The sequence below is a fragment of the Stomoxys calcitrans genome, chromosome 2, assembly GCF_963082655.1.
Source record: "Stomoxys calcitrans chromosome 2, idStoCalc2.1, whole genome shotgun sequence".
Lineage (NCBI taxonomy): Eukaryota > Metazoa > Arthropoda > Insecta > Diptera > Muscidae > Stomoxys > Stomoxys calcitrans.
Window position 1 is genome coordinate 193,502,667 of NC_081553.1, and position 26,443 is coordinate 193,529,109.

At 36.5% G+C, this 26,443-nt stretch overlaps 2 protein-coding genes across 4 annotated transcripts in view; one reads left to right on the forward strand and one right to left on the reverse strand.

The window, feature by feature from the left end:
* The window catches only part of LOC106088983 (TBC1 domain family member 4), a 121,512-nt gene that overhangs the window by 27,357 nt on the left and 67,712 nt on the right, over positions 1-26,443 (forward strand). For all 3 annotated transcript variants that reach the window (XM_059362363.1, XM_059362362.1, XM_059362364.1), the window contains exon 3: positions 18,994-19,479. In XM_059362363.1, the coding sequence (XP_059218346.1) occupies positions 18,994-19,479 (486 nt within the window). The remainder of the gene's footprint in view (positions 1-18,993; positions 19,480-26,443) is intronic.
* LOC106088985 (uncharacterized) lies at positions 6,969-9,153 on the reverse strand. The gene is made up of 3 exons (XM_013254714.2): positions 8,996-9,153; positions 8,799-8,933; positions 6,969-7,782 (listed from the first exon to the last, which is right to left on the reverse strand). Exons 1-3 carry the CDS (start codon positions 9,048-9,050, stop codon positions 7,325-7,327), a joined length of 648 nt encoding a protein of 215 aa, XP_013110168.2. The 5' UTR covers positions 9,051-9,153; the 3' UTR covers positions 6,969-7,324.

Sequence of the window (26,443 nt, forward strand, 5' to 3'; positions counted from 1 at the left end):
GTCGTCTTGTCTTCAAGGGCACTACTGAAATCCCACACCGCCTCGCTAATCCCCATGGCGCCTAAATCTATAATGTCTGCATAGTACGGGCATTCAGTCAATACTCTGCTCCAATCCTCAGGTCTCCCACAGTCGCACAAATCACTCGCGGACAAGTTTCTCTGATGCAAAAATGCATTAAATCAGCCATGTTCCAACAGTTCGAAGCTCAGACTTAGGCCGAAGCTAAAGTCCGTGAGGTCGAACGTCGTGTCACGAATAAACTCGTAAGCCACCCGACCATTGTTACTGTTTGTCCATCTAGTTTTCCGCCTATCATCAAGACGCTCCAAAAAAGGGCCTTGGCTAACATCTCCATCTGCCAGCTCAAAAGCAGTGAGCCAATCCTCACGCACTAATCGAATTCCTTTTTTCGCACTATACAGTACAGCCATGGCACTCACGAGTAAATCATGAGGGGCTCGCCAAGCAATACATGTAGTGTATCTGTCGAAACAGTCTTACACACAGGCAAGCAAGCCAGCATTGCCACCCTCTGACATGAGAGGGTCTTCTTTCGTCCAAGGACAGTCGCAGCAATTCCGTACCCCACAGGCGCTCTATAAGTTGAGCAAGCAACAAATGGACAACCAACCCCAATCGACAACTAAGACCCCAATCACTTCTCAGAAAACACTTAACCATTCCGGCTACTCCATTCATCTTCTCCTTTACCCGATCCAAATGAACCAGGAAACACATTCTCTCCGAAACAGTCACTCCCATATATTTTACGATCGCTACGTTTCTGATGCTAGCTCCACCAAATCGAATCGTGGGTGGACGATTACGCGACAAAATGCCTTTGAGCATCACTTTCATGGTTTTTTCCTCCGCGACGTCAACACCTGACACGCTGACACTCAAACGGGGACAAACTTCTAACATATCAATGAGTGCTGTCCGATTATAGTTTAAGCTCAATGGTAAGGGACCTCCGAGCCGAGTCCAAACGGCGTGCCGAAGTGCGACACTGGCATGGTACCTCACAGATGTCGCCAGGATTGCAAATTTTGCCCATGCACATTCCACTAAGGAACAGGGGCACACTTCTCACATATCAATGAGTGCAGTCTGATTCAAGTTTAAGCTCAATGATATGGGGCCTCCTTTTTATAGCCGAATCCGAACAGCGTGCCGCTGTGCGACACCTCTTTGGTGAGAAGTTTTACATGGCATAGTACCTCACAAATGTTGACAGAATTAGGAGGGGAAAACCACCGCTGAAAATTATTTTTTCTGATGGTCTCGCCAGGATTCGACCCCAGGCGTTCAGCGTCATGGGCGGACATGCTAACCTGTGCGCTATGGTGGTCGCCAGGGTTAGGACAGGATAACCACCGCTGAAAAATGTTTTCGATGTTCCCGCAAGTATTCGAACCCAGGCGTTCAGCATCATAGGCGTATATGCGAACCTCTGCGCTACGGTGGAACTGTGAAACATCGAATTGCCCTACCATTGCTTTCCTCGTAAACAGATTTCAGTGTCATCTGGGCCAACATTCTGACGACTGATCTGACAGTTTACTTTTATGTAGGATTTGACATTTGAATTCTATTAACATGGCCCGGATAAGGTTAGATATTTTTGTTAGCTGAGACTCTGGGCCCTGGTAATTGACTTGGGTGGTTTTTAACCCCATACCATAGGCATGGAGTGATATAGTGGAAAACTTTAAGAAGTTGTTTTATTCCTTTTATAAGAGCTTCTATTACAACAAACTTCTTGAATATAGCTTCTTGAACATTTCTTTGAGTGTAATAGTAATTTCAATTTTATACTTTTTTATATCAACCACCATAGGATGGTGGGTACACTAACCTAGTCATTTCGTTTGCAACACTTCGAAATATTGATATGCTACCCCATTAAGTATACCTTTAGTACGTCTTGACATTCTGAGTAGATCTAGCCAAGCCCATTCGTCCGTCTGTGGAAATCACGATAGCGATGGGATGCGTAAATCACAGACACTTCTTATTGATGTAGGTCGTTGGGGAATGCAAATGAGTCATATCGGTTTAGATTTGGATATAGTGGTCCTTCGATTTGATTTCATGAGCCTCTAGAAGCTGCAATTATTATCGAATGGGGTTGAAATTTTGCCAAGTATGATCCAAATTGATATATAGCTCCTTTATAAACGGATCTAACAATTTAACATCTTGAGCCCCTAGAAGCCGTTAGCCGGAAATTTTGCACGTAGTGTTCTGTTTTGATTTCCAACAATCGTGACTAGAATGGTCCGAATTGGTGTATTATCTTATACAGCTTCCATATGAACCGGTCTCCCGATGTGACATCTTAAGCCCCTGGAAGCTGCTATTCTAATCCGATTTGGCTGAAATTTTGTTCGTAGTGTTCTGTTACGACTTTCAACAACTGTGCCATGTGATGGTCGAAATTGGTCTATAACCTGATATAGCTCTTATATAAACGGATCTCCTGATTTGACATTTTGAGGCCCTAGAAGCGGCTATTATTATCCAATTCAGCTTAACGTTAGAACGTTGTGTTCTTAAATCACTTCTATGTGCGGTTCAAATGGGTCTATGACCTCACGATTTGACATCTTGAGCCCTTGATAGCCTTAATTGTTATTCGATTTAACTTAAATTAGATACATAGTGTTCGCTTACAACTTTCAACAACGGTGCCATGTGAGGTCCAAATTGGTTTATAACCGAATACAACTCCCACGAGGTGTCTTCCGATACTCATGGAAAGTGTTGTACAAATCGGTCTGTAACCTGATATAGCTCCTATATAAACCGATCTACATATTTGACGTCTTGAGCCCCTACAGGCCGCCAAAATTTTGTACGTATTGTTCTGTTACGACTTCCAACATACACGGTTGTCCAAATTGGTCTATAAACTATTGGGTTGCCCAAAAAGTAATTGCGGATTTTTTATATAGTCGGCGTTGATAAATTTTTTTCACAGCTTGTGACTCTGTAATGATATTCTTTCTTCTGTCAGTTATCAGCTGTTACTTTAAGCTTGCTTTAGAAAAAAAGTGTAAAAAAGTATATTTGATTAAAGTATATTCTAAGTTTTATTAAAAATGCATTTACTTTCTTTTAAAAAATCCGCAACTTTTTGGGCAACCCAATATATAGCTCCCATATAAACCTATCTATCAATTTGACATCTTGAGCCCCTGGAATTCGCAAGTGGTGTTTTGTTATTGTTTCCAACTTCCATGATAAGTATTGTCCAAATCGGTTTAAAACCATGCGAGCCGATCTTCCGTTTAGACTTCTGCAAATTTTGCCCATCAAACATTCCACTAAGGAACAGGGGCAAACTTCTCACATATCAATGAGTGCAGTCCGATTGAAGTTTAAGCTCAATGATAAGGGGCCTCCTTTTTATAGCCGAGTCCGAACGGCGTGCCGCAGTGCGAAACCTCTTTAGAGAGAAGTTTTACATGGCATAGTACCTCACAAATGTTGCCAGCATTAGGAGGGGAAAACCATCGCTGACAATTTTTTCTAATGATCTCGCCAGGATTCGAACCCAGGCGTTCAGTGTCATAGGCGGACATGCGCTACGGTGGCCTCCGTTTAGACTTCTACGGATCCTTAAAGCTTTAATTTTTGCCTGGCTTGGTAGAATTTTTGGTACATTAAGTACAACTATGTCCCTAAACTAAGTTCATTATGTGTAAACTTTTAGTATAATCCATATGGTGGTGGGTGCCCATGATTCGGTCTGGCAGAACTTATCATGCTTTTATTTGTTTTCTCTTACTTGCTTTTGCGTGGGTCCATTTCTTTAGCGTTGCGACACCACAGGGACAACGGAGATTTTTTTTTTACGCAAAACGTTGCTTGAAAACGGAATGCATTTTTCCCAACCATACCATTAGCCTTTTCAAGAGTTGTTTTTAATTTTTTTGTTTTTTTTTTTTTTTTTTTTGTAAGTAAGCCATACTCTCTGATGTTTTGTTGTTATTTGGGGGCCACGGTGGCTTTGTCAGCATGGCTTTTGGTTTAGTTGTTATTATTTCGAGTCCTTGGACAATTAGTTTTTTTTTAACATGGTTAATGTGCTTCGTTTAGCGTAAATCTAAGCATAAACAAACATCAAACTGAAAGCAACCATTAATTGGTTGGGGGTTGAGTAGTGTGTGTTAAATGCGCCGCTGCGAGCTATTAAAAGGGGGTCGAAGGACCATACAATATGGTCAGCGTAAAGCTATTAATGGAACAATACCTAATTGTTAGAAACAAAAATATTTAACCCATAAAAACAAGGAGAACGTTTTTTTTGGTTAATTTTTAATTGAAATTATGTTGAGTGGCATTGAGAGAATAGAAAAAGTGAAGAAATTTGGAAAATTTCACACGAATAACAAGGTTCTCAAACTGTCGGGAGATTGTTTAGGCTTTTTTTTATGGGTTCAACAAATGAAAATTTTATTTTTCGTTATTTTGTTAGTCGCCGGTGTCTCGTGATTCTGAGTGTCTCGTGATTTTAAAGGCCAAAACAGAATGAGCGCGTTGAGTTATGTTTTTGAGCGTTGCGTTGAAAAATACAACTCTGCAAACAAATACCACAAAAGCAACGTGTAAAAGTTAAACAATTTTTAACTTTAACGCCTAACACAAATCACTTCACGTATGACAACACAGAATGACGCTCGATTTTATTGGTTGCCCAAAAAGTAATTGCGGATTTTTCATATAGTCGGCGTTGACAAATTTTTCACAGCTTGTGACTCTGTAATTGCATTCTTTCTTCTGTCAGTTATCAGCTGTTATTTTTAGATTGCTTTAGAAAAAAAGTGTAAAAAAGTATATTTGATTAAAGTTCCTTCTTAGTTTTATTAAAAATGCATTTACTTTCTTTTAAAAAATCCGCAATTAAGTTTTGGGCAACCCAATATATCTAAATCTGAACCTGAGCTGTAACTACGGTCCAAATCGGTTTATAACCTGCTATAGCTGCTACCTGCTACCGATCTCACGATTTGAAGCTGCAATTTTTGTCCGATCTGGCTGAAATTTTGCATGTAGTGTTCTGTTATAACTTCCAACAACTGTGCTAAATATGGTTCAAATTAGTTCATAACCAGGTATAGCTGCCATTTAAACCGATATTCGATCTTGATTTCTTGAGCCGCTAGAGGGCGCAAATCTTATCCGATTTGGCTGAAATTTTGCATGAGATGTTTTGTTATATCATCCAACAACTGTGCTTAGTATGGCGGTACTTCTTGAGCCCCTGGAAGCCGCAATTTTTGAACGATTTAACTGACATTTTGCATGTAGTGTTCCGTTATGACTTCCGTTATAGCTCCCATATAAACCGATCTCACGATTTGACTTCTTGAGGCGCTGTAAGCCACAATTTTTGTCTGATCTGGCTGAAATATATATATAACTTTTAACTTCCAACAACAACAACGGTCCAAATCGGTCTATAACCTTATATAGCTGCCATATAAACCGAATTTGGATCTTGCCTTCTTAAGCCTCTAGAGGGCGCAATTCTCGTCCGATTTGGCTGTAATTTTGCACGTGGTGTTTTGCTGTCACTTCCAACAACTGTGCTAAGTACGGTTTAACTCAGTTCATAACCTGGTATAGCTGCCAAATAAACCGATCTTGGATCTTGACTTCTTGAGCCGCTAGAGGGCGCAATTCTCATCAGTTTTGGTTGAAATTTTGCACGTGGTGCTTTGGTATCACTTCCAAGAACTGTTTTAAATATGGTTCAAATTGGTTCATAAACTGTTATAGCTGCCATATAAACCGAATTGGGATCTTGACTTCTAGGGCCTCTAGAGGGCGCAATTCTCATCCGATTTGGCAGTACAACGGCTTCTCCCTTGACCTTCAATATACGTGTTGAATATGGTATGAATCGATCTATAGCTTGATACAGCTCCCATATAACCCGATCTAGCGATTTTGCTTCTTGAGCCCCTACAAGGCGCAATTCTTATCCGAATGAACTGAAACATTACACAATAACTTCTACAATGTTCAGCATTCAATTCATTTATGGTCCGAATCGCACCATATTTTAACTCCAATAGCATAACAGTTCTTATTCATTATTCTTTGTTGGCCTTAAAATAGATACCGCGCAAAGAACTCGACAAATGCTATCCATGGTAGTGGGTTCCCAAGATTAGTCCTGGCCGAACTTAGAACGCTTTTGCTTGTTTCTGCTTACATCGCCTTCATAATTAAGCAGCAGCCGTTTTCAGCAAACAACAGACTTTTCAGCAGTGAGTCTGCTACTCTGATATTGAAGTACTACTGCTGTAATAGCAGAACTACTTCTTCAATAGCAGTAAAATTAACTACTAATATTCAGCAGACAGTGTTTGCTATTTTCAGCAATCTTTTTTCTATGAGGGTATCTTCCACATCTATGTATCACCAGATTTTCACTTTTAAAGCCTTTACAAGCGCATTTTTCAACCGATTTTCTCCAAATTTTGCAAAACGCTTTTTTCTCCAACCGTCACAATATCGCTGGATTTTGGTCGAAAACAGTTCTGATTTGGATAAAGCTCCCATATATATGTTCGTCCGATTTGGACTAATATTTCAATAATGTGTTAATTTTTTAAACGATTTTCACGAAATTTGGCTGCCGGTATTGCTGTTGAATTTCTTTAAAATCGGCTTGGATTTCGATGTAGATCCCATATATGTATATGTATCACCCGATTTTCACTTAAAGAACCAGCATCAGCATATTTCTTTACAGATTTTTTTGATTTTATCGCATATGCCGATTTCGGTTGAAATCTATTCAGACTTAGATATAACTCCCTTATATATTTTCGTCCGATTTTGACTACTACTGCAATAATTTGGGCATTTGTTAACCGATCCTTACAAAATGAGATTGCGCTGGTAACTGGGATTTGCTTGGGTAGTATTTGTTCTTAACACAGAAGATATTTTGTTAAAATTTATTGATTGTATATTTGGTTCCACACAAATACTTTTTATTTAATTAAATAAAAAACTTAAAGAAATTGTTGATAAATATAAATTCGTAATATATCTTAAATATAAAAAAGGCGATGGTTTTCTTTGGTTCAATTTTGTAAATGTAGTGAATAAATATAAAGGCAATTACTTAAGCAGCACCTTATTACTGGTAAGCTTTAAGTAATGGAGAAAATAATGAGATGCCAATATTTGATGAGATGCAGGGTAATTATAAAACACTCTTATTAACACATGAAACCTGACTTTTAAGCCCATGAATATAAGGTTCAGTCACAGGGTCGAAAGTAAGGACATTCTTCAGTTATATGTGTATAACAGTATCTCCTTTTAATTTGTTATATGAATCTTCTGCATCTTGGGCATATTCGTGATACTCCTTTTCAATAGAATCATAGTCTTCTTCATAGTCTTCCTCATTCTCCTCATCATAGTCCTCCATCTCCTTTTCCTCCTCATCATATTCGACATCCTCATCGTCTTCATCGTAGTATTCATCTTCATATTCATCATCCTTATTACTGCAACATACCTTTATAATGATCCAGACAAGCAGGAGAGTGACCAGCAATCCTAGACCCATAATGGGATAAATATTTCCCGTTATAAGTTCCATAGTTGTGGCTTTAAGTCTGCGGGGCGTTGTCACCTCTTGGAAATCGTCATTGCGATAATTGCAACCATCGGAATGGCATGTATAACAATTACCCTCGCATTTCCATGCAGATGTTTTGCAAGCGCGTCTAACAAATTCAACACCGGCTGAAAAAAAAAATTAACAAAAAAACAAGTAAAAGCGTGCTAAGGTTGGCCAGGCCGAATTTTGGGAGCCCACCACCTTGGATTCTGCTAAAATTGGGAGCTGTATCTGTTTATAGACCGTGTTGGACCATACTTGGCACAGTTGTTTAGAGTCATAACAGAACACAAATCGAAAGAAAATTGAGGCTTACAGGGGCTCAAGTGGTCAAGAAATCAAATCGGAAGGTCGGTTTATATGGAAGCTACATCAGGTTCTTGACCGATTCGGACCGTACATGGCACAGTTGTTGGAAGTCGTAACAGAAGACTACAATTTCAGCCAGGGGCTAAAGATGTCAAATCGGGAGATCGTTTTATATGGGAGCTATGTCTAAATCTGAACCGATATGGTCCGTTTGCAAACTCCAACAATCTACATCAATGTTAAGTATCTGTGTAACATTTTAAGCTGCTAGCTTCACGCGTTCGGCCGCTATCGTAATTTCGAAGTGAAAATCGGGAGTTCGGTTTATATGGGAGCTATATCAGGTTCTCCACCGATTTGAACCGTAATTAGCACAGTTGTTGGAAGTAACAACGAAACACTATGTACAAAGTTTCAAAGCCAAATCGGACAAAAATTGCGGCTTCCAGAGGCTCAAGAAGACAAATCGGGAAATCGGTTTATATGGGAGCTATATCTACATCTGAACCTACATGGCCCATTTGCAATCCCCAATGACCTACATCAATATTAGGTATCTGTGCAAATCTATCCAAGCGGATAGCTTCATGCGCTTGGCCGCTATCGTGATTTCGACAGACGAACGGACTGGCGGGCAGACGGACTGACGGACGGACAAAGCTAGATCGAATCAGAATGTCGAGACGATCCAGAATATATGTTCTTTATGGGGTCTCAGATCAATATTTCGAGGTGTTACAAACGGAATGACTAGATTAGTAAACTCCCATCCTATATGGTGGTGGGTATTTTTACATTTAGTAGGAAAAAAAAAATATATAATAAATTTTACCTTTTGTTTTCACCTCAGTTACACAGGCAGTTGCAGTTGAGTCACATTCATTTAGAAATATTGTATGGCCTTTTTCGAACTCGAAGCATCCGCCATCAATCGTATTTTTGCACTGGTGGCATTGTAGGGCGAGTCCTAGTCCAAACAAAATCGATATTAATATTGCAATAGGAATTCCAATTAGTCTTTATAATTACCCTCTAATGATCCTTGTAGAACAAGTAAACCAATCACCAGCGCATGTAGCTCCATCGAAATTTGCCTCTTGGCTTTCCTAGTTTGTGATCTGTCTGAAAACGACCAAAAATTCTTGTTCTATAAGCTCTTAATCTACTGGTCACGGCAACAACATAACAAGACTGATTAGATCGAAATTCCACGATGTAGACTTTAAAAATGAAAATGATTTAAAACCACAAAGTGAATCAGAATATTATTCTATTTTAATGAAAGAAAGAAAACAAGTAAAAACGTTGTAGGCTCGGCCGTGACGAACTTTGGTTACCCACCACCATGGGTATATTCATCATCCTATTTTATAACAACACCACCACCATATCCATCGTTATATCCAAATATAAGCTGGTCTGTATCATATTTGATTTAGTTGCCAAGAATTCTTACACAAGTCACAGTTTCAGCGAAATCGGGCAATAATTCTTTCCTAAATTAGAAGAACTGTGTAAATGACAGCTATATTTAAATATGGTCCGATCTGGATAATATTCAGGTCGAATGACGGGAGGTCTAAAGCAAATTTCAGCGAAATCCGGTAATAAATGCGGCTTTTATGGGCTTAAGACCCTAAATAGGCAGATCGGTCTATATGGGAGCCATATCTAAATATGATCCGATCTGGACCATATTTGATTCGGATGACGGGAGGCCCAAAACAACTCATTGTTTCAAATTTCTGCGAAATCGCGTAATAAATGCGGCTTTTATGTGCTTAAGTCCATAAATCTACAGATCGGTCTATATGGAAGGTATATCTAAATAAGGTCCGATATAGACCATATTTGGGTTGGGTGGCACTAGGCCCAAAACAACTCACTGTTGAAAATTTCAGGGATATCGGGTAACAAATATGGCTTTTATGGGCTTGAGACCCTAAATCGGTAGATCGGTCTATATGGCAGCTATATCTAAATAAGGTCCGATCTTGACCATATTTGATTCGGATAACGGAAGGCCCAAAACAACTCACTGTATAAAATTTCTGCGAAATTGGGTAATAAATGCGTCTTTTATGTACTTAAGACCGTAAATCGCCAGATCGGTCTATATGGCAGCCATATCTAAATATGGTCCGATCTGGACCATATTTGATTCGGATGTCGGGAGGCTCAAAACAACTCACTGTTTAAAATTTCTGCAAAATCGGGTAATAAATGCGGGCTTAAGGCTTATGGGCTTTAGACCCTATATAGCACCTATACCTAAATATGGTCCAATCTGAACCATATTTGGTTTAGATTACAAGTGGCCTAAAGCAGCTAAGTTTCCAAATTTCAGCGAATTCGGATAATAAATGTGTTTTTGTGGGCTTAAGATCCTAAATAGGCATCGGAAGAAATACGGATATGTGCAAAATTTAGCTCGGCATCCTAATTTTTGAAGGCTGTAGCGTGATAACAACTGACGAATGGTCAGACGGACATCGTCTTAGAATTTTAGGACCATCAGAAATAAATATACTTAGTAGCGTTGGAAAGGGATATTTCGATGTATTGCAAATGGACTAACTAAATGAATACACGCCCTCTCCTATGGTGGTGGGCATAAACAATTTAAGCTACAATACAAATGATATCAATCTCTGTAGTTTACAATACAATACTCTCTTAAACAAATATAAATATGATGGATGTCTTAAAAATAAACCAAAACGCATTTTGCTTCGTTAAAAATACGAAAAGTGAGTGTACCATAAAAATAAACTAGGATGACTTTAAGTCATCTACTGGGTAAATTACCAACAAAAAGTTCCATTGACAGAATTTGAAGCATAAGATAAAGAAACTTGATCTGAGTACCACATTTTTTTTTGTCTGAAACTTTGTCTGATTGACAAATTTAAGCAATTATGATGCTGAGACAAAGTTTCTTTAGAAAATTTGTCGCTCAGACAAAGTTTCTTTAGAAAATTTGTCGCTCAGACAAAGTTTCTTTGGAAAATTTGTCGCTCAGACAAAGTTTCTTTAGAAAATTTGTCGCTCAGACAAAGTTTCTTTAGAAAATTTGTCGCTCAGACAAAGTTTCTTTAGAAAATTTGTCGCTCAGACAAAGTATCTTTAGAAAATTTGTCGCTCAGACAAAGTTTCTTTAGAAAATTTGTCGCTCAGACAAAGTTTCTTTAGAAAATTTGTCGCTCAGACAAAGTTTCTTTAGAAAATTTGTCGCTCAGACAAAGTTTCTTTAGAAAATTTGTCGCTCAGACAAAGTTTCTTTAGAAAATTTGTCGCTCAGACAAAGTTTCTTTAGAAAATTTGTCGCTCAGACAAAGTTTCTTTAGAAAATTTGTCGCTCAAACAAAGTTTCTTTAGAAAATTTGTCGCTCAGACAAAGTTTCTTTGGAAAATTTGTCGGTCAGACAAAGTTTCTTTAGAAAATTTGTCGCTCAGACAAAGTTTCTTTAGAAAATTTGTCGCTCAGACAAAGTTTCTTTAGAAAATTTGTCGCTCAGACAAAGTATCTTTAGAAAATTTGTCGCTCAGACAAAGTTTCTTTAGAAAATTTGTCGCTCAGACAAAGTTTCTTTAGAAAATTTGTCGCTCAGACAAAGTTTCTTTAGAAAATTTGTCGCTCAGACAAAGTTTCTTTAGAAAATTTGTCGCTCAGACAAAGTTTCTTTAGAAAATTTGTCGCTCAGACAAAGTTTCTTTAGAAAATTTGTCGCTCAGACAAAGTTTCTTTAGAAAATTTGTCGCTCAGACAAAGTTTCTTTAGAAAATTTGTCGCTCAGACAAAGTTTCTTTAGAAAATTTGTCGCTCAGACAAAGTTTCTTTAGAAAATTTGTCGCTCAGACAAAGTTTCTTTAGAAAATTTGTCGCTCAGACAAAGTTTCTTTAGAAAATTTGTCGGTCAGACAAAGTTTCTTTAGAAAATTTGTCGGTCAGACAAAGTTTCTTTAGAAAATTTGTCGGTCAGACAAAGTTTCTTTAGAAAATTTGTCGGTCAGACAAAGTTTCTTTAGAAAATTTGTCGCTCAGACAAAGTTTCTTTAGAAAATTTGTCGCTCAGACAAAGTTTCTTTAGAAAATTTGTCGCTCAGACAAAGTTTCTTTAGAAAATTTGTCGCTCAGACAAAGTTTCTTTAGAAAATTTGTCGCTCAGACAAAGTTTCTTTAGAAAATTTGTCGCTCAGACAAAGTTTCTTTAGAAAATTTGTCGCTCAGACAAAGTTTCTTTAGAAAATTTGTCGCTCAGACAAAGTTTCTTTAGAAAATTTGTCGCTCAGACAAAGTTTCTTTAGAAAATTTGTCGCTCAGACAAAGTTTCTTTAGAAAATTTGTCGCTCAGACAAAGTTTCTTTAGAAAATTTGTCGCTCAGACAAAGTTTCTTTAGAAAATTTGTCGCCCAGACAAAGTTTCTTTAGAAAATTTGTCGCCCAGACAAAGTTTCTTTAGAAAATTTGTCGCTCAGACAAAGTTTCTTTAGAAAATTTGTCGCTCAGACAAAGTTTCTTTAGAAAATTTGTCGCTCAGACAAAGTTTCTTTAGAAAATTTGTCGCTCAGACAAAGTTTCTTTAGAAAATTTGTCGCTCAGACAAAGTTTCTTTAGAAAATTTGTCGCTCAGACAAAGTTTCTTTAGAAAATTTGTCGCTCAGACAAAGTTTCTTTAGAAAATTTGTCGCTCAGACAAAGTTTCTTTAGAAAATTTGTCGCTCAGACAAAGTTTCTTTAGAAAATTTGTCGCTCAGACAAAGGTTCTTTAGAAAATTTTTCGCTCAGACAAAGTTTCTTTAGAAAATTTGTCGCTCAGACAAAGTTTCTTTAGAAAATTTGTCGCTCAGACAAAATTTCTTTAGAAAATTTGTCGCTCAGACAAAATTTCTTTAGAAAATTTGTCGCTCAGACAAAATTTCTTTAGAAAATTTGTCGCTCAGACAAAGTTTCTTTAGAAAATTTGTCGCTCAGACAAAGTTTCTTTAGAAAATTTGTCGCTCAGACAAAGTTTCTTTAGAAAATTTGTCGCTCAGACAAAGTTTCTTTAGAAAATTTGTCGCTCAGACAAAGTTTCTTTAGAAAATTCGTCGCTCAGACAAAGTTTCTTTAGAAAATTCGTCGCTCAGACAAAGTTTCTTTAGAAAATTTGTCGCTCAGACAAAGTTTCTTTAGAAAATTTGTCTCTCAGACAAAGTTTCTTTAGAAAATTTGTTGCTCAGACAAAGTTTCGTTAGAAAATTTGTCGCTCAGACAAAGTTTCTTTAGAAAATTTTTCGCTCAGACAAAGTTTCTTTAGAAAATTTGTCGCTCAGACAAAGTTTCTTTAGAAAATTTGTCGCTCAGACAAAGTTTCTTTAGAAAATTTGTCGGTCAGACAAAGTTTCTTTAGAAAATTTGTCGCTCAGACAAAGTTTCTTTAGAAAATTTGTCGCTCAGACAAAGTTTCTTTAGAAAATTTGTCGCTCAGACAAAGTTTCTTTAGAAAATTTGTCGCTCAGACAAAGTTTCTTTAGAAAATTTGTCGCTCAGACAAAGTTTATAAATAAATAAGCGATTTTAAAATATATATTTTATAAATCGAAGGACCATTATATATGCGCGATATGGTGGTTTTGCAGTTCCCAACGACTTATTTTAATAAGAGGTTGCTTTAGTAGCCAACAGGATCATGATTTCAAAAGCAGGATCGACCGATACACGGATGGTCATGGCTAGATAGTCAATCATTATCAAGACGATGAAGTAAATACCTATACCCTTAATAGGTTCGCACGTTTATATTCGAGGTGTTACAAACGGTATGACCTATGGTCGTGGATATAAAAACGGCTTCTTTGTTTCTTTTTCTTTAAAATTTTTTAAATGCTGAAGATTAAAATATAGGCAATTACTTTAACAGCACCTCATAACTGAGATGCTGTAAGTGCTGATGAAAATAATGAGATGCCAATATTTGATAAGATGCAGAGTAATAATTAATCACATTACTTGCATGCCATGAAGATGAGTGTATTAGTTATATTAACGCATGAAACCTGATTCTTAGCCCTTAAGTCTTTAGTTATATGCGTATAAAAGTTTTAGGTTATAAGTGTACAACAGTTTTAGGTTATATGTGTATAACAGTTTTAGGTTATATGTGTACAACAGTTTTAGGTTATATGTGTATAACAGTTTTAGGTTATAAAGGGTGATTTTTTTGAGGTTAGGATTTTCATGCATTAGTATTTGACAGATCACGTGGGATTTCAGACATGGTGTCAAAGAGAAAGATGCTCAGTATGCTTTGACATTTCATCATGAATAGACTTACTAACGAGCAACGCTTGCAAATCATTGAATTTTATTACCAAAATCAGTGTTCGGTTCGAAATGTGTTCATTCACCGTAACGTTGCGTCCAACAGCATCTTTGAAAAAATACGGTCCAATGATTCCACCAGCGTACAAACCACACCAAACAGTGCATTTTTCGGGATGCATGGGCAGTTCTTGAACGGCTTCTGGTTGCTCTTCACTCCAAATGCGGCAATTTTGCTTATTTACGTAGCCATTCAACCAGAAATGAGCCTCATCGCTGAACAAAATTTGTCAAAATTTGAACACATTTCGAACCGAACACTGATTTTGGTAATAAAATTCAATGATTTGCAAGCGTTGCTCGTTGGTAAGTCTATTCATGATGAAATGTCAAAGCATACTGAGCATCTTTCTCTTGACACCATGTCTGAAATCCCACGTGATCTGTCAAATACTTATGCATGAAAATCCTAACCTCAAAAAAATCACCCTTTATGTGTATAACAGTTTTAGGTTATAAGTGTATAACAGTTTTGGGTAATATGTGTATAACAGTTTTATGTTATATGTGTAAAACAGTTTTAGGTTATATGTGCATAACAGTTTTAGCTTATATGTGTATAACAGTTTTAGGTTATACGTGTATAACAGTTTAAGGTTATTTGTGTATAACCGTTTTAGGTTATAAGTGTACAACAGTTTTAGATTAAATGTGTATAACAGTTTTAGGTTATATGTGTACAACAGTTTCTACTTTTAATTTCTTAAATTAATCTTTCGCATCTAGTATTAGGTACAACATAAGGCCTAGATTGTGTGCGTGTAAAAATCGGTGATTATATGTGTATAACAGTCTTTAGTTAAAGGTATATAACAGTCTTTAATCATGAATGTGTAAAACAGTTTCTCTTTTTAATTTGTTATACGAATATTCTGCATCTTGGGCATTGTCCTTATACTCCTTTTCAATAGAATCATAGACTTCTTCATACTCTTCCTCATCCGCTTCCTCGTTCGCTTCCTCCTCTTCAACGCCCTCCGTTTTCTCGTCCACATCGTCATCGCTTTCGTCATATTCGATATCTTTCTCAGCCTCTTCATCATAGTTATCATCTTCATCAACCATATTTCTATAAAATACCTTTATAATGATCCAGATAAGCAAGAGAGTGGCCAGCAATCCTATACCCATAGAGGGATAATAATTTCCCTCTATAACTTCCATATTGGTAGCTTTAAGTGTAATGGGTCCGACAAACGCCAGCTCTTGGAGGTAATTGCAACCGTCAGAATTGCATGTATAGCATTCACCCTCGCATTTCCATTCAGATGTATAACAATCTCGTCTTATGAATATAACAACTTCTTTTTTTCCTGTGGAAAAAATTAACAAACAATTATTACAATTTACCAAAAAACACATTAACATGCCTAACCTAATCACAAAACATAGTGCATAGTGAGGCATGTTAAGTTATGATTTTAAAACTTTGTTCTTCATGCTGACTTCTCTTGTAGGTAGTACGTAAAGAAGGGAAACTAAATCACTCATTAAAGATTTTAACATAAATAAAAAATACCTCTTATTTTTTTCTCGGCTACGCAAGCCGTTGCATTTGCGTCACATTTCCCTAGAAATTGTGTGTGGTCTTTTTCGAACTGAAAGCAATCGCCATTTATCCAATTTTTGCACTGGTGGCATTTTAGAGCGAGCCCTTCAAACAAAATTATGTTTCAATCGATACTAACTTAGAAAATTACAATTCCTATATTTATGTACTTTACCCTCTAATGATCCCTGTAGCACAAGAAAGCCAATTCCCAGCACATACAGCCACATCGCTATTTGTGTGTTGGCCATTGTATTCTATTATCTGGTAGTCAGGTAATCTTGCTTCGAAACCTTTACATCAACTGACCACGGCTATCAAAAGACAAGACAGGTTAGATTGATTTATCTCGATGCAGAGTATAAAAATGACGATAATTTCAAAACCACAAAGAAGGAAGTTCAGAGTATTATTCTATTTTTAAACAAAGAACAAGAAACTCTAAACATATCTGTAGAATTTTTTTAAGTACTCACAACCACGGTTAATATCGAATATTGGTGATAAATGTCGTAAAAATAGACCAAAACGCATTTTGTTTCAATTAAAATACCAAGAGTAAGTGTTTCAAAAGAACAGTCTACATATGTGGTGAAGCAGTTAGCATGATTCCAAACCTTGTCTTTTCTAAAGAAACTTTGTCTGGGCGACAAATTTTCTAAAGAAACTTTGTCTGGGCGACAAATTTTCTAAAGAAACTTTGTCTGGGCGACAAATTTTCTAAAGAAACTTTGTCTGGGCGACAAATTTTCTAAAGAAACTTTGTCTGGGCGACAAATTTTCTAAAGAAACTTTGTCTGGGCGACAAATTTTCTAAAGAAACTTTGTCTGGGCGACAAATTTTTTAAAGAAACTTTGTCTGGGCGACAAATTTTCCAAAGAAACTTTGTCTGGGCGACAAATTTTCTAAAGAAACTTTGTCTGGGCGACAAATTTTCTAAAGAAAATTTGTCTGGGAAACAAATTTTCTAAAGAAACTTTGTCTGGGCGACAAATTTTCTAAAGAAACTTTGTCTGGGCGACAAATTTTCTAAAGAAACTTTGTCTGGGCGACAAATTTTCTAAAGAAACTTTGTCTGGGCGACAAATTTTCTAAAGAAACTTTGTCTGGGCGACAAATTTTCTAAAGAAACTTTGTCTGGGCGACAAATTTTCTAAAGAAACTTTGTCTGGGCGACAAATTTTCTAAAGAAACTTTGTCTGGGCGACAAATTTTCTAAAGAAACTTTGTCTGGGCGACAAATTTTCTAAAGAAACTTTGTCTGGGCGACAAATTTTCTAAAGAAACTTTGTCTGGGCGACAAATTTTCTAAAGAAACTTTGTCTGGGCGACAAATTTTCTAAAGAAACTTTGTCTGGGCGACAAATTTTCTAAAGAAACTTTGTCTGGGCGACAAATTTTCTAAAGAAACTTTGTCTGGGCGACAAATTTTCTAAAGAAACTTTGTCTGGGCGACAAATTTTCTAAAGAAACTTTGTCTGGGCGACAAATTTTCTAAAGAAACTTTGTCTGGGCGACAAATTTTCTAAAGAAACTTTGTCTGGGCGACAAATTTTCTAAAGAAACTTTGTCTGGGCGAAAAATTTTCTAACGAAACTTTGTCTGGGCGACAAATTTTCTAAAGAAACTTTGTCTGGGCGACAAATTTTCTAAAGAAACTTTGTCTGGGCGACAAATTTTCTAAAGAAACTTTGTCTGGGCGACAAATTTTCTAAAGAAACTTTGTCTGGGCGACAAATTTTCTAAAGAAACTTTGTCTGGGCGACAAATTTTCTAAAGAAACTTTGTCTGGGCGACAAATTTTCTAAAGAAACTTTGTCTGGGCGACAAATTTTCCAAAGAAACTTTGTCTGGGCGACAAATTTTCTAAAGAAACTTTGTCTGGGCGACAAATTTTCTAAAGAAACTTTGTCTGGGCGACAAATTTTCTAAAGAAACTTTGTCTGGGCGACAAATTTTCTAAAGAAACTTTGTCTGGGCGACAAATTTTCTAAAGAAACTTTGTCTGGGCGACAAATTTTCTAAAGAAACTTTGTCTGGGCGACAAATTTTCTAAAGTAACTTTGTCTGGGCGACAAATTTTCTAAAGAAACTTTGTCTGGGCGACAAATTTTCTAAAGAAACTTTGTCTGGGCGACAAATTTTCTAAAGAAACTTTGTCTGGGCGACAAATTTTCTAAAGAAACTTTGTCTGGGCGACAAATTTTCTAAAGAAACTTTGTCTGGGCGACAAATTTTCTAAAGAAACTTTGTCTGGGCGACAAATTTTCTAAAGAAACTTTGTCTGGGCGACAAATTTTCTAAAGAAACTTTGTCTGGGCGACAAGTTTTCTAAAGAAACTTTGTCTGGGCGACAAGTTTTCTAAAGAAACTTTGTCTGGGCGACAAGTTTTCTAAAGAAACTTTGTCTGGGCGACAAATTTTCTAAAGAAACTTTGTCTGGGCGACAAATTTTCTAAAGAAACTTTGTCTGGGCGACAAATTTTCTAAAGAAACTTTGTCTGGGTAACAAATTTTCTAAAAAAACTTTGTCTGACCGACAAATTTTATAAAGAAACAGTCTGAGCGACAAATTTTCTAAAGAAACTTTGTATGAGCGACAAAATTTTTAAAGAAATTTTGTAAGAGCAACAAATTTTCTAAAGAAATTTTATAAGAGCGACAAATTTTCTAAAGGAAATTTGTCTGAGCGACATTTTTTCTGAAGATTATTTGTCTGAATGACAAATTTTCCAAAGATTCTTTGTCTGAGCAAGATGTTTTCTAAAAGTACTAAAAATATTCTTTTGAGGTAAGCTGAATTGCCATTGTTTTGCTATCTGTTCTTCTTTCTTTGTTTTGATTAAAAGAAAATCCCATAAATATGCACTTAAAATTTGCGAAATACTTTTCCTAACTTCTTACTAGCCAATCGCTGAAAATTCTTCTGTTGTTGACAACTTAAACTGAACTTTCCAAAATAAACTTTCTTGGAAGAGTTCCCTTTCAGTTGCAGAACGATTTATATTTTTGTTATTATTCCCAAGGGGGGATATCCTTTATACCTTCAACAATACCTACTCATGCGTAAATTTCCACTTATATTTCTTCATTTCTTTTTGGTTTCTTTGCAGCTTTCTGTTGGCATTGAAAATGGCAATCTGGAGTCCTACAATTCTGACTTTGAATTGCAATTCAGCCATCCCCTAAAGCACATTGTCGGCATGTGCCGCATCGTTCACAAACAGGGTGGCAAACAAGTTGGCAATGGATTTATGCAGCTCAAGACACCCCAACAACAGCATCCGCCACAAACTCAATTGAATGGCAGCTCTAACGGCAACATTGCCGGTCTCACAGCGTCCAATGGTTTCAAGTCAACTTTGAAAACATCCACCTCTTATGGGTCATTGTCATCGAGTGCTGCAGCCTCATACCAACAGCAGCAATTGCAGCATCAACAACAACTTGCCCACGAAGCCAATAATTCGGGGGATAATGGGGTGCCCAATAATTTCATGGAATTCACTGGTCCCATAACAGGTCTGGTGTATCTGATGAAAGAGCCCAAGGATCCCTTGCTGCACATTTATCTTTTCGAGTGCGACGCCGTAGAAGAGGTGAGTACAATTGACAGCCTTTGATTTGGGCTTTTGTGGGCCATTGTCCTCTCCTTGGGATGCTTGAGCATATAAGGCCGATGGGTGTGATTTATGAGCGTAAAGTAACGACGCAATGTGGAAACGGAAATTGGCTGTCCCTGAACACCTATGAAAATTGCTGGTGTGCTCGTTTAAAATTGCTGTCATATATCAAGAGTGAAATTTGGTCGGAAGGACATAACTTCGTTCTTTAAAATAGTAAACAGCAACCAAAAGTTAGAGCAATGGAAATAGCGCATTAAAGTACAATTTAAGCGAATTTAAACAACACAAGTTATAATTTCTTTGAAACATCAAAAAGCTAAATCAGAAATATTAGAACAATTTGTTACCTATAGGCATTTTTTATAAAATACCATGTTCAGAAAAATTTGTCGCTCAGACCAAATTTCTTCAGAAAATTTGTCGCTCAGACAAAGTTTCTTTAAAAAATTTCTCGCTTAAACAAAGTTTCTTTAAAAAATTTGTCGCTCAGACAAAGTTTTTTTAGAAAATTTGTCGCTCAGACGAAGTTTCTTTAGAAAATTTGCCGCTCAGACAAAGTTTCTTTAGAAAATTTGTAGCTCAGACAAAGTTTCCTTAGAAAATTTGTCGCTCAGACAAAGTTTTTTTAGAAAATTTTTGTCGCTCAGACAAAGTTTCTTTAGAAAATTTGTCGCTCAGACAAAGTTTCTTTAGAAAATTTGTCGCTAAGACAAAGTTTCTTTAGAAAATTTGTCGCTCAGACAAAGTTTCTTTAGAAAATTTGTCGCTCAGACAAAGTTTCTTTAGAAAATTTGTCGCTAAGACAAAGTTTCTTTAGAAAATTTGTCGCTCAGACAAAGTTTCTTTAGAAAATTTGTCGCTCAGACAAAGTTTCTTTAGAAAATTTGTCGCTCAGACAAAGTTTCTTTAGAAAATTTGTCGGTCAGACAAAGTTTCTTTAGAAAATTTTTCGCTCAGACAAAGTTTCTTTAGAAAATTTGTCGCTCAGACAAAGTTTCTTTAGAAAATTTGTCGCTCAGACAAAGTTTCTTTAGAAAATTTGTCGCTCAGACAAAGTTTCTTTAGAAAATTTGTCGCTCAGACAAAGTTTCTTTAAAAAATTTGTCGCTCAGACAAAGTTTCTTTAGAAAATTTGTCGCTCAGACAAAGCTTCTTTAGAAAATTTGTCGCTCAGACAAAGTTTCTTTAGAAAATTTTTCGATCAGACAACGTTTTTTTTTTAGAAAATTTGTCGCTCAGACAAAGTTTCTTTAGAAAGTTTGTCGCTCACACAAAGTTTTTTTAGAAAATTTGTCGCTCACACAAAATTTCTTTAGAAAATTTGTCGCTTAGACAAAGTTTCTTTAGAAAATTTTAGTTTCTTTTAGAAAATTTGTCACTCAGACAAAGTTTCTTTAGAAAATATGTCGCTAAGACAAAGTTTCTTTAGAAAATTTGTCGCTCAGACAAAGTTTCTTTAGAAAATTTGTCGCTCAGACAAAGTTTCTTTAGAAAATTTGTCGCTCAGACAAAGTTTCTTTAGAAAATTTGTCGCTCAGACAAAGTTTCTTTAGAAAATTTGTCGCTCAGACAAAGTTTCTTTAGAAAATTTGTCGCTCAGACAAAGTTTCTTGAGAAAATTTGTCGCTCAGACAAAGTTTCTTTAGAAAATTTGTCGCTCAGACAAAGTTTCTTTAGAAAATTTGTCGCTCAGACAAAGTTTCTTTAGAAAATTTGTCGCTCAGACAAAGTTTCTTTAGAAAATTTGTCGCTCAGACAAAATTTCTTAAGAAAATTTTTTCGCTCAGACAAAATTTCTTAAGAAAATTTTTTCGCTCAGACAAAATTTCTTAAGAAAATTTTTTCGCTCAGACAAAATTTCTTAAGAAAATTTTTTCGCTCAGACAAAATTTCTTAAGAAAATTTTTTCTCTCAGACTAAGTTTCTTTAGAAAATTTTTCGGTCGGACAAAGTTTCTTTAGAAAATTTGCCGATCGGACAAAATTTCCTCTTTTTTTCTTAATAGTTTTGAAAATTCGCCCAGCTGGCCTTTTACCGACTGTCCAATTAGTTTTGGCTATGTGAAATGAACTTTGGTGGTATTTCCAAATGAACATTGGAAGGCATTTTGTTTCAAATTGCCCTTGTTTTGAGGGGGTTTTTGTGTCATGTGGTCGAGGGGGAGCTGATTTGTTTGTGGTGACTGGCGAAACACACACAGAAGAGTAAATAATCGAAAATTGCACTGGCGTTGAGTGAAGCGAAACCATTTATATTTGAGAGCTTTAAAAGCCACAACAAAAATTAGATTCTCGACATGCGAACGAGGATGGGAGCTATAAGTGGAATGGTGCAGTCACAAGTCTCTTTGAAATTTCATTACAAATCGTCGACCAAAGTTAGTTTGTCTTTGAAAGTTAGAATATTTAGAGTGTCATTTGAAATTTTTCGAGTTAACATGATACTAGTTAACATATTTTTGTTTTCCAATATTTCCCATGCTAGCCTCGTTTCTGTACCACTTATCCATTGAAGTTCGAACATTTGCCCAGTTATTTATCTGCATGCGTCTGTTTAACACTCCAACCATATTTTGACATGGCATTATTGAACTTTCAAACCGAAAGGGTGCAAATAGTCCAGTCCCTTCCCAAGCGAAACCAATTTGGTTGAGGGTTTTATATAGCCAATATGAAATAACGATGGAAAACTTAAAGCATCAGCACTTCACACAAATATTTGGGTTATTTTACTTGGCATGTGAGAAAAATTTAAACTCACAGAACTAGGAGAGATGCGAGAAGTCCCAATTTTTTCTTGAACAACGCAGTGCCAGCTATAAATTTTATGTTTTATATCAATTATGGTGGTATTTGGGTTCTGCATAAAATATAACCTTGGCTTTGTGTTCTTCAATTATCCTTTCATTTCGCCTGAATTGACGTTTGTAATACGAACTGGACATAAAAACCATTTGGTACCCCTTTCGACAGAAACACCATTCCGTTATCCAAGAAATGCCTTGTAAGACAATCCGTATGGTGTTTGCGACAAAATATTCATAAATTTAAATAGATTACAAGTCCCTCAAGCGATAAGTCAAACAAAAAAAAAAAAAAAGAGAATCATGGGGTATAGATAATGGAATCCCTCTCGTAATGAACTGTAATACTTGTATTTATATTCTTTTTTACATTCTCACACACACACATGCTAGGAAAAAAGATATAACAAAACGTTATGGAACGGAAACAGGAAATAACACACATACATACATTTAGACACACATAGATGACTAAAAGTGCGATTACATGCAAGCGTATGTTTATGGGCTTGTGTGTGTTTCGATGTGTCCATTTAGGTTAGACTCATTCAGTTCAGCACAATGATAATGCTTTCATTGTCTGTGATGGAAATCTGCAGGAACTAGATTTTTAAAGAATGATACCACCACCCATTTTGTCTATTTCTTCCTTCTTTTGTTTTCCCAACATTCAAAAAATATATAAAAATATTGTTTAATAGGGAATTTTTAATTTTAAAGAACATTTTTGGAGTCTATAAGCGACAATATTTTTAAAGAAAGTTCTTAAGAAAATTTGTCGCACAGACAAAGTTTCTTTAGACAAACTCTGACCAGACACTGTCTGGGCGACAAATTTTCTAACAAAACTTTGTCTGGGCGACAAATTTTCTAAAGAAACTTTGTCTGAGCGACAAATTTTCTAAAGAAACTTTGTCTGAGCGACAAATTTTCTAAAGAAACTTTGTCTGAGCGACAAATTTTCTAAAGAAACTTTGTCTGAGCGACAAATTTTCTAAAGAAACTTTGTCTGAGCGACAAATTTTCTAAAGAAACTTTGTCTGAGCGACAAATTTTCTAAAGAAATTTTGTCTGAGCGACAAATTTTCTAAAGAAACTTTGCTGGGCGACAAATTTTCTAACGAAACTTTGTCTGGGCGACAAATATTCTAACAAAACTTTGTCTGGGCGACAAATTTTCTAACGAAACTTTGTCTGGGCGACAAATTTTCTAACGAAACTTTGTCTGGGCGACAATTTTTCAAACGAAACTTTGTCTGGGCGACAAATTTTCTAAAGAAACTTTGTCTGGGCTACAAATTTTCTAACGAAACTTTGTCTGGGCTACAAATTTTCTAACGAAACTTTGTCTGGGCGACAAATTTTCTAACGAAACTTTGTCTGAGCGACAAATTTTCTAACGAAACTTTGTCTGGGCGACAAATTTTCTAACGAAACTTTGTCTGGGCGACAAATTTTCTAACGAAACTTTGTCTGGGCGACAAATTTTCTAACGAAACTTTGTCTGGGCGACAAATTTTCTAACGAAACTTTGTCTGGGCGACAAATTTTCTAACGAAACTTTGTCTGGGCGACAAATTTTCTAACGAAACTTTGTCTGGGCGACAAATTTTCTAACGAAACTTTGTCTGGGCGACAAATTTTCTAACGAAACTTTGTCTGGGCGACAAATTTTCTAACGAAACTTTGTCTGGGCGACAAATTTTCTAACGAAACTTTGTCTGGGCGACAAATTTTCTAACGAAACTTTGTCTGGGCGACAAATTTTCTAACGAAACTTTGTCTGGGCGACAAATTTTCTAACGAAACTTTGTCTGGGCGACAAATTTTCTAACGAAACTTTGTCTGGGCGACAAATTTTCTAACGAAACTTTGTCTGGGCGACAAATTTTCTAACGAAACTTTGTCTGGGCGACAAATTTTCTAACGAAACTTTGTCTGGGCGACAAATTTTCTAACGAAACTTTGTCTGGGCGACAAATTTTCTAACGAAACTTTGTCTGGGCGACAAATTTTCTAACGAAACTTTGTCTGGACGACAAATTTTCTAACGAAACTTTGTCTGGGCGACAAATTTTCTAACGAAACTTTGTCTGGGCGACAAATTTTCTAACGAAACTTTGTCTGGGCGACAAATTTTCTAACGAAACTTTGTCAGGGCGACAAATTTTCTAACGAAACTTTGTCTGGGCGACAAATTTTCTAACGAAACTTTGTCTGGGCGACAAATTTTCTAACGAAACTTTGTCTGGGCGACAAATTTTCTAACGAAACTTTGTCTGGGCGACAAATTTTCTAACGAAACTTTGTCTGGGCGACAAATTTTCAAACGAAACTTTGTCTGGGCGACAAATTTTCTAACGGAACTTTGTCTGGGCGACAAATTTTCTAACGAAACTTTGCTGGGCGACAAATTTTCTAACGAAACTTTGTCTGGGCGACAAATATTCTAAAGAAACTTTGTCTGAGCGACAAATTTTCTAAAGAAACTTTGTCTGAGCGACAAATTTTCTAAAGAAACTTTGCTGGGCGACAAATTTTCTAACGAAACTTTGTCTGGGCGACAAATATTCTAACAAAACTTTGTCTGGGCGACAAATTTTCTAACGAAACTTTGTCTGGGCGACAAATTTTCTAACGAAACTTTGTCTGGGCGACAATTTTTCAAACGAAACTTTGTCTGGGCGACAAATTTTCTAAAGAAACTTTGTCTGGGCTACAAATTTTCTAACGAAACTTTGTCTGGGCGTCAAATTTTCTAACGAAACTTTGTCTGGGCGACAAATTTTCTAACGAAACTTTGTCTGGGCGACAAATTTTCTAACGAAACTTTGTCTGGGCGACAAATTTTCTAACGAAACTTTGTCTGGGCGACAAATTTTCTAACGAAACTTTGTCTGGGCGACAAATTTTCTAACGAAACTTTGTCTGGGCGACAAATTTTCTAACGAAACTTTGTCTGGGCGACAAATTTTCTAACGAAACTTTGTCTGGGCGACAAATTTTCTAACGAAACTTTGTCTGGGCGACAAATTTTCTAACGAAACTTTGTCTGGGCGACAAATTTTCTAACGAAACTTTGTCTGGGCGACAAATTTTCTAACGAAACTTTGTCTGGGCGACAAATTTTCTAACGAAACTTTGTCTGGGCGACAAATTTTCTAACGAAACTTTGTCTGGGCGACAAATTTTCTAACGAAACTTTGTCTGGGCGACAAATTTTCTAACGAAACTTTGTCTGGGCGACAAATTTTCTAACGAAACTTTGTCTGGGCGACAAATTTTCTAACGAAACTTTGTCTGGGCGACAAATTTTCTAACGAAACTTTGTCTGGGCGACAAATTTTCTAACGAAACTTTGTCTGGGCGACAAATTTTCTAACGAAACTTTGTCTGGGCGACAAATTTTCTAACGAAACTTTGTCTGGGCGACAAATTTTCTAACGAAACTTTGTCTGGGCGACAAATTTTCTAACGAAACTTTGTCTGGGCGACAAATTTTCTAACGAAACTTTGTCTGGGCGACAAATTTTCTAACGAAACTTTGTCTGGGCGACAAATTTTCTAACGAAACTTTGTCTGGGCGACAAATTTTCTAACGAAACTTTGTCTGGGCGACAAATTTTCTAACGAAACTTTGTCTGGGCGACAAATTTTCTAACGAAACTTTGTCTGGGCGACAAATTTTCTAACGAAACTTTGTCTGGGCGACAAATTTTCTAACGAAACTTTGTCTGGGCGACAAATTTTCTAACGAAACTTTGTCTGGGCGACAAATTTTCTAACGAAACTTTGTCTGGGCGACAAATTTTCTAACGAAACTTTGTCTGGGCGACAAATTTTCTAACGAAACTTTGTCTGGGCGACAAATTTTCTAACGAAACTTTGTCTGGGCGACAAATTTTCTAACGAAACTTTGTCTGGGCGACAAATTTTCTAACGAAACTTTGTCTGGGCGACAAATTTTCTAACGAAACTTTGTCTGGGCGACAAATTTTCTAACGAAACTTTGTCTGGGCGACAAATTTTCTAACGAAACTTTGTCTGGGCGACAAATTTTCTAACGAAACTTTGTCTGGGCGACAAATTTTCTAACGAAACTTTGTCTGGGCGACAAATTTTCTAACGAAACTT

Bases quoted from the DNA above. Each gene is read 5' to 3' on its own strand.
- LOC106088985 (XM_013254714.2), bottom strand. From the start codon at position 9,050: ATGGAGCTACATGCGCTGGTGATTGGTTTACTTGTTCTACAAGGATCA. The intron at 8,934-8,995 runs GTAATTATAAAG...TGTTTGGACTAG, and splicing joins TCTACAAGGATCATTAGAGG to GACTCGCCCTACAATGCCAC. The intron at 7,783-8,798 runs GTAAAATTTATT...TTTTTTTTTCAG, and splicing joins AACTGAGGTGAAAACAAAAG to CCGGTGTTGAATTTGTTAGA.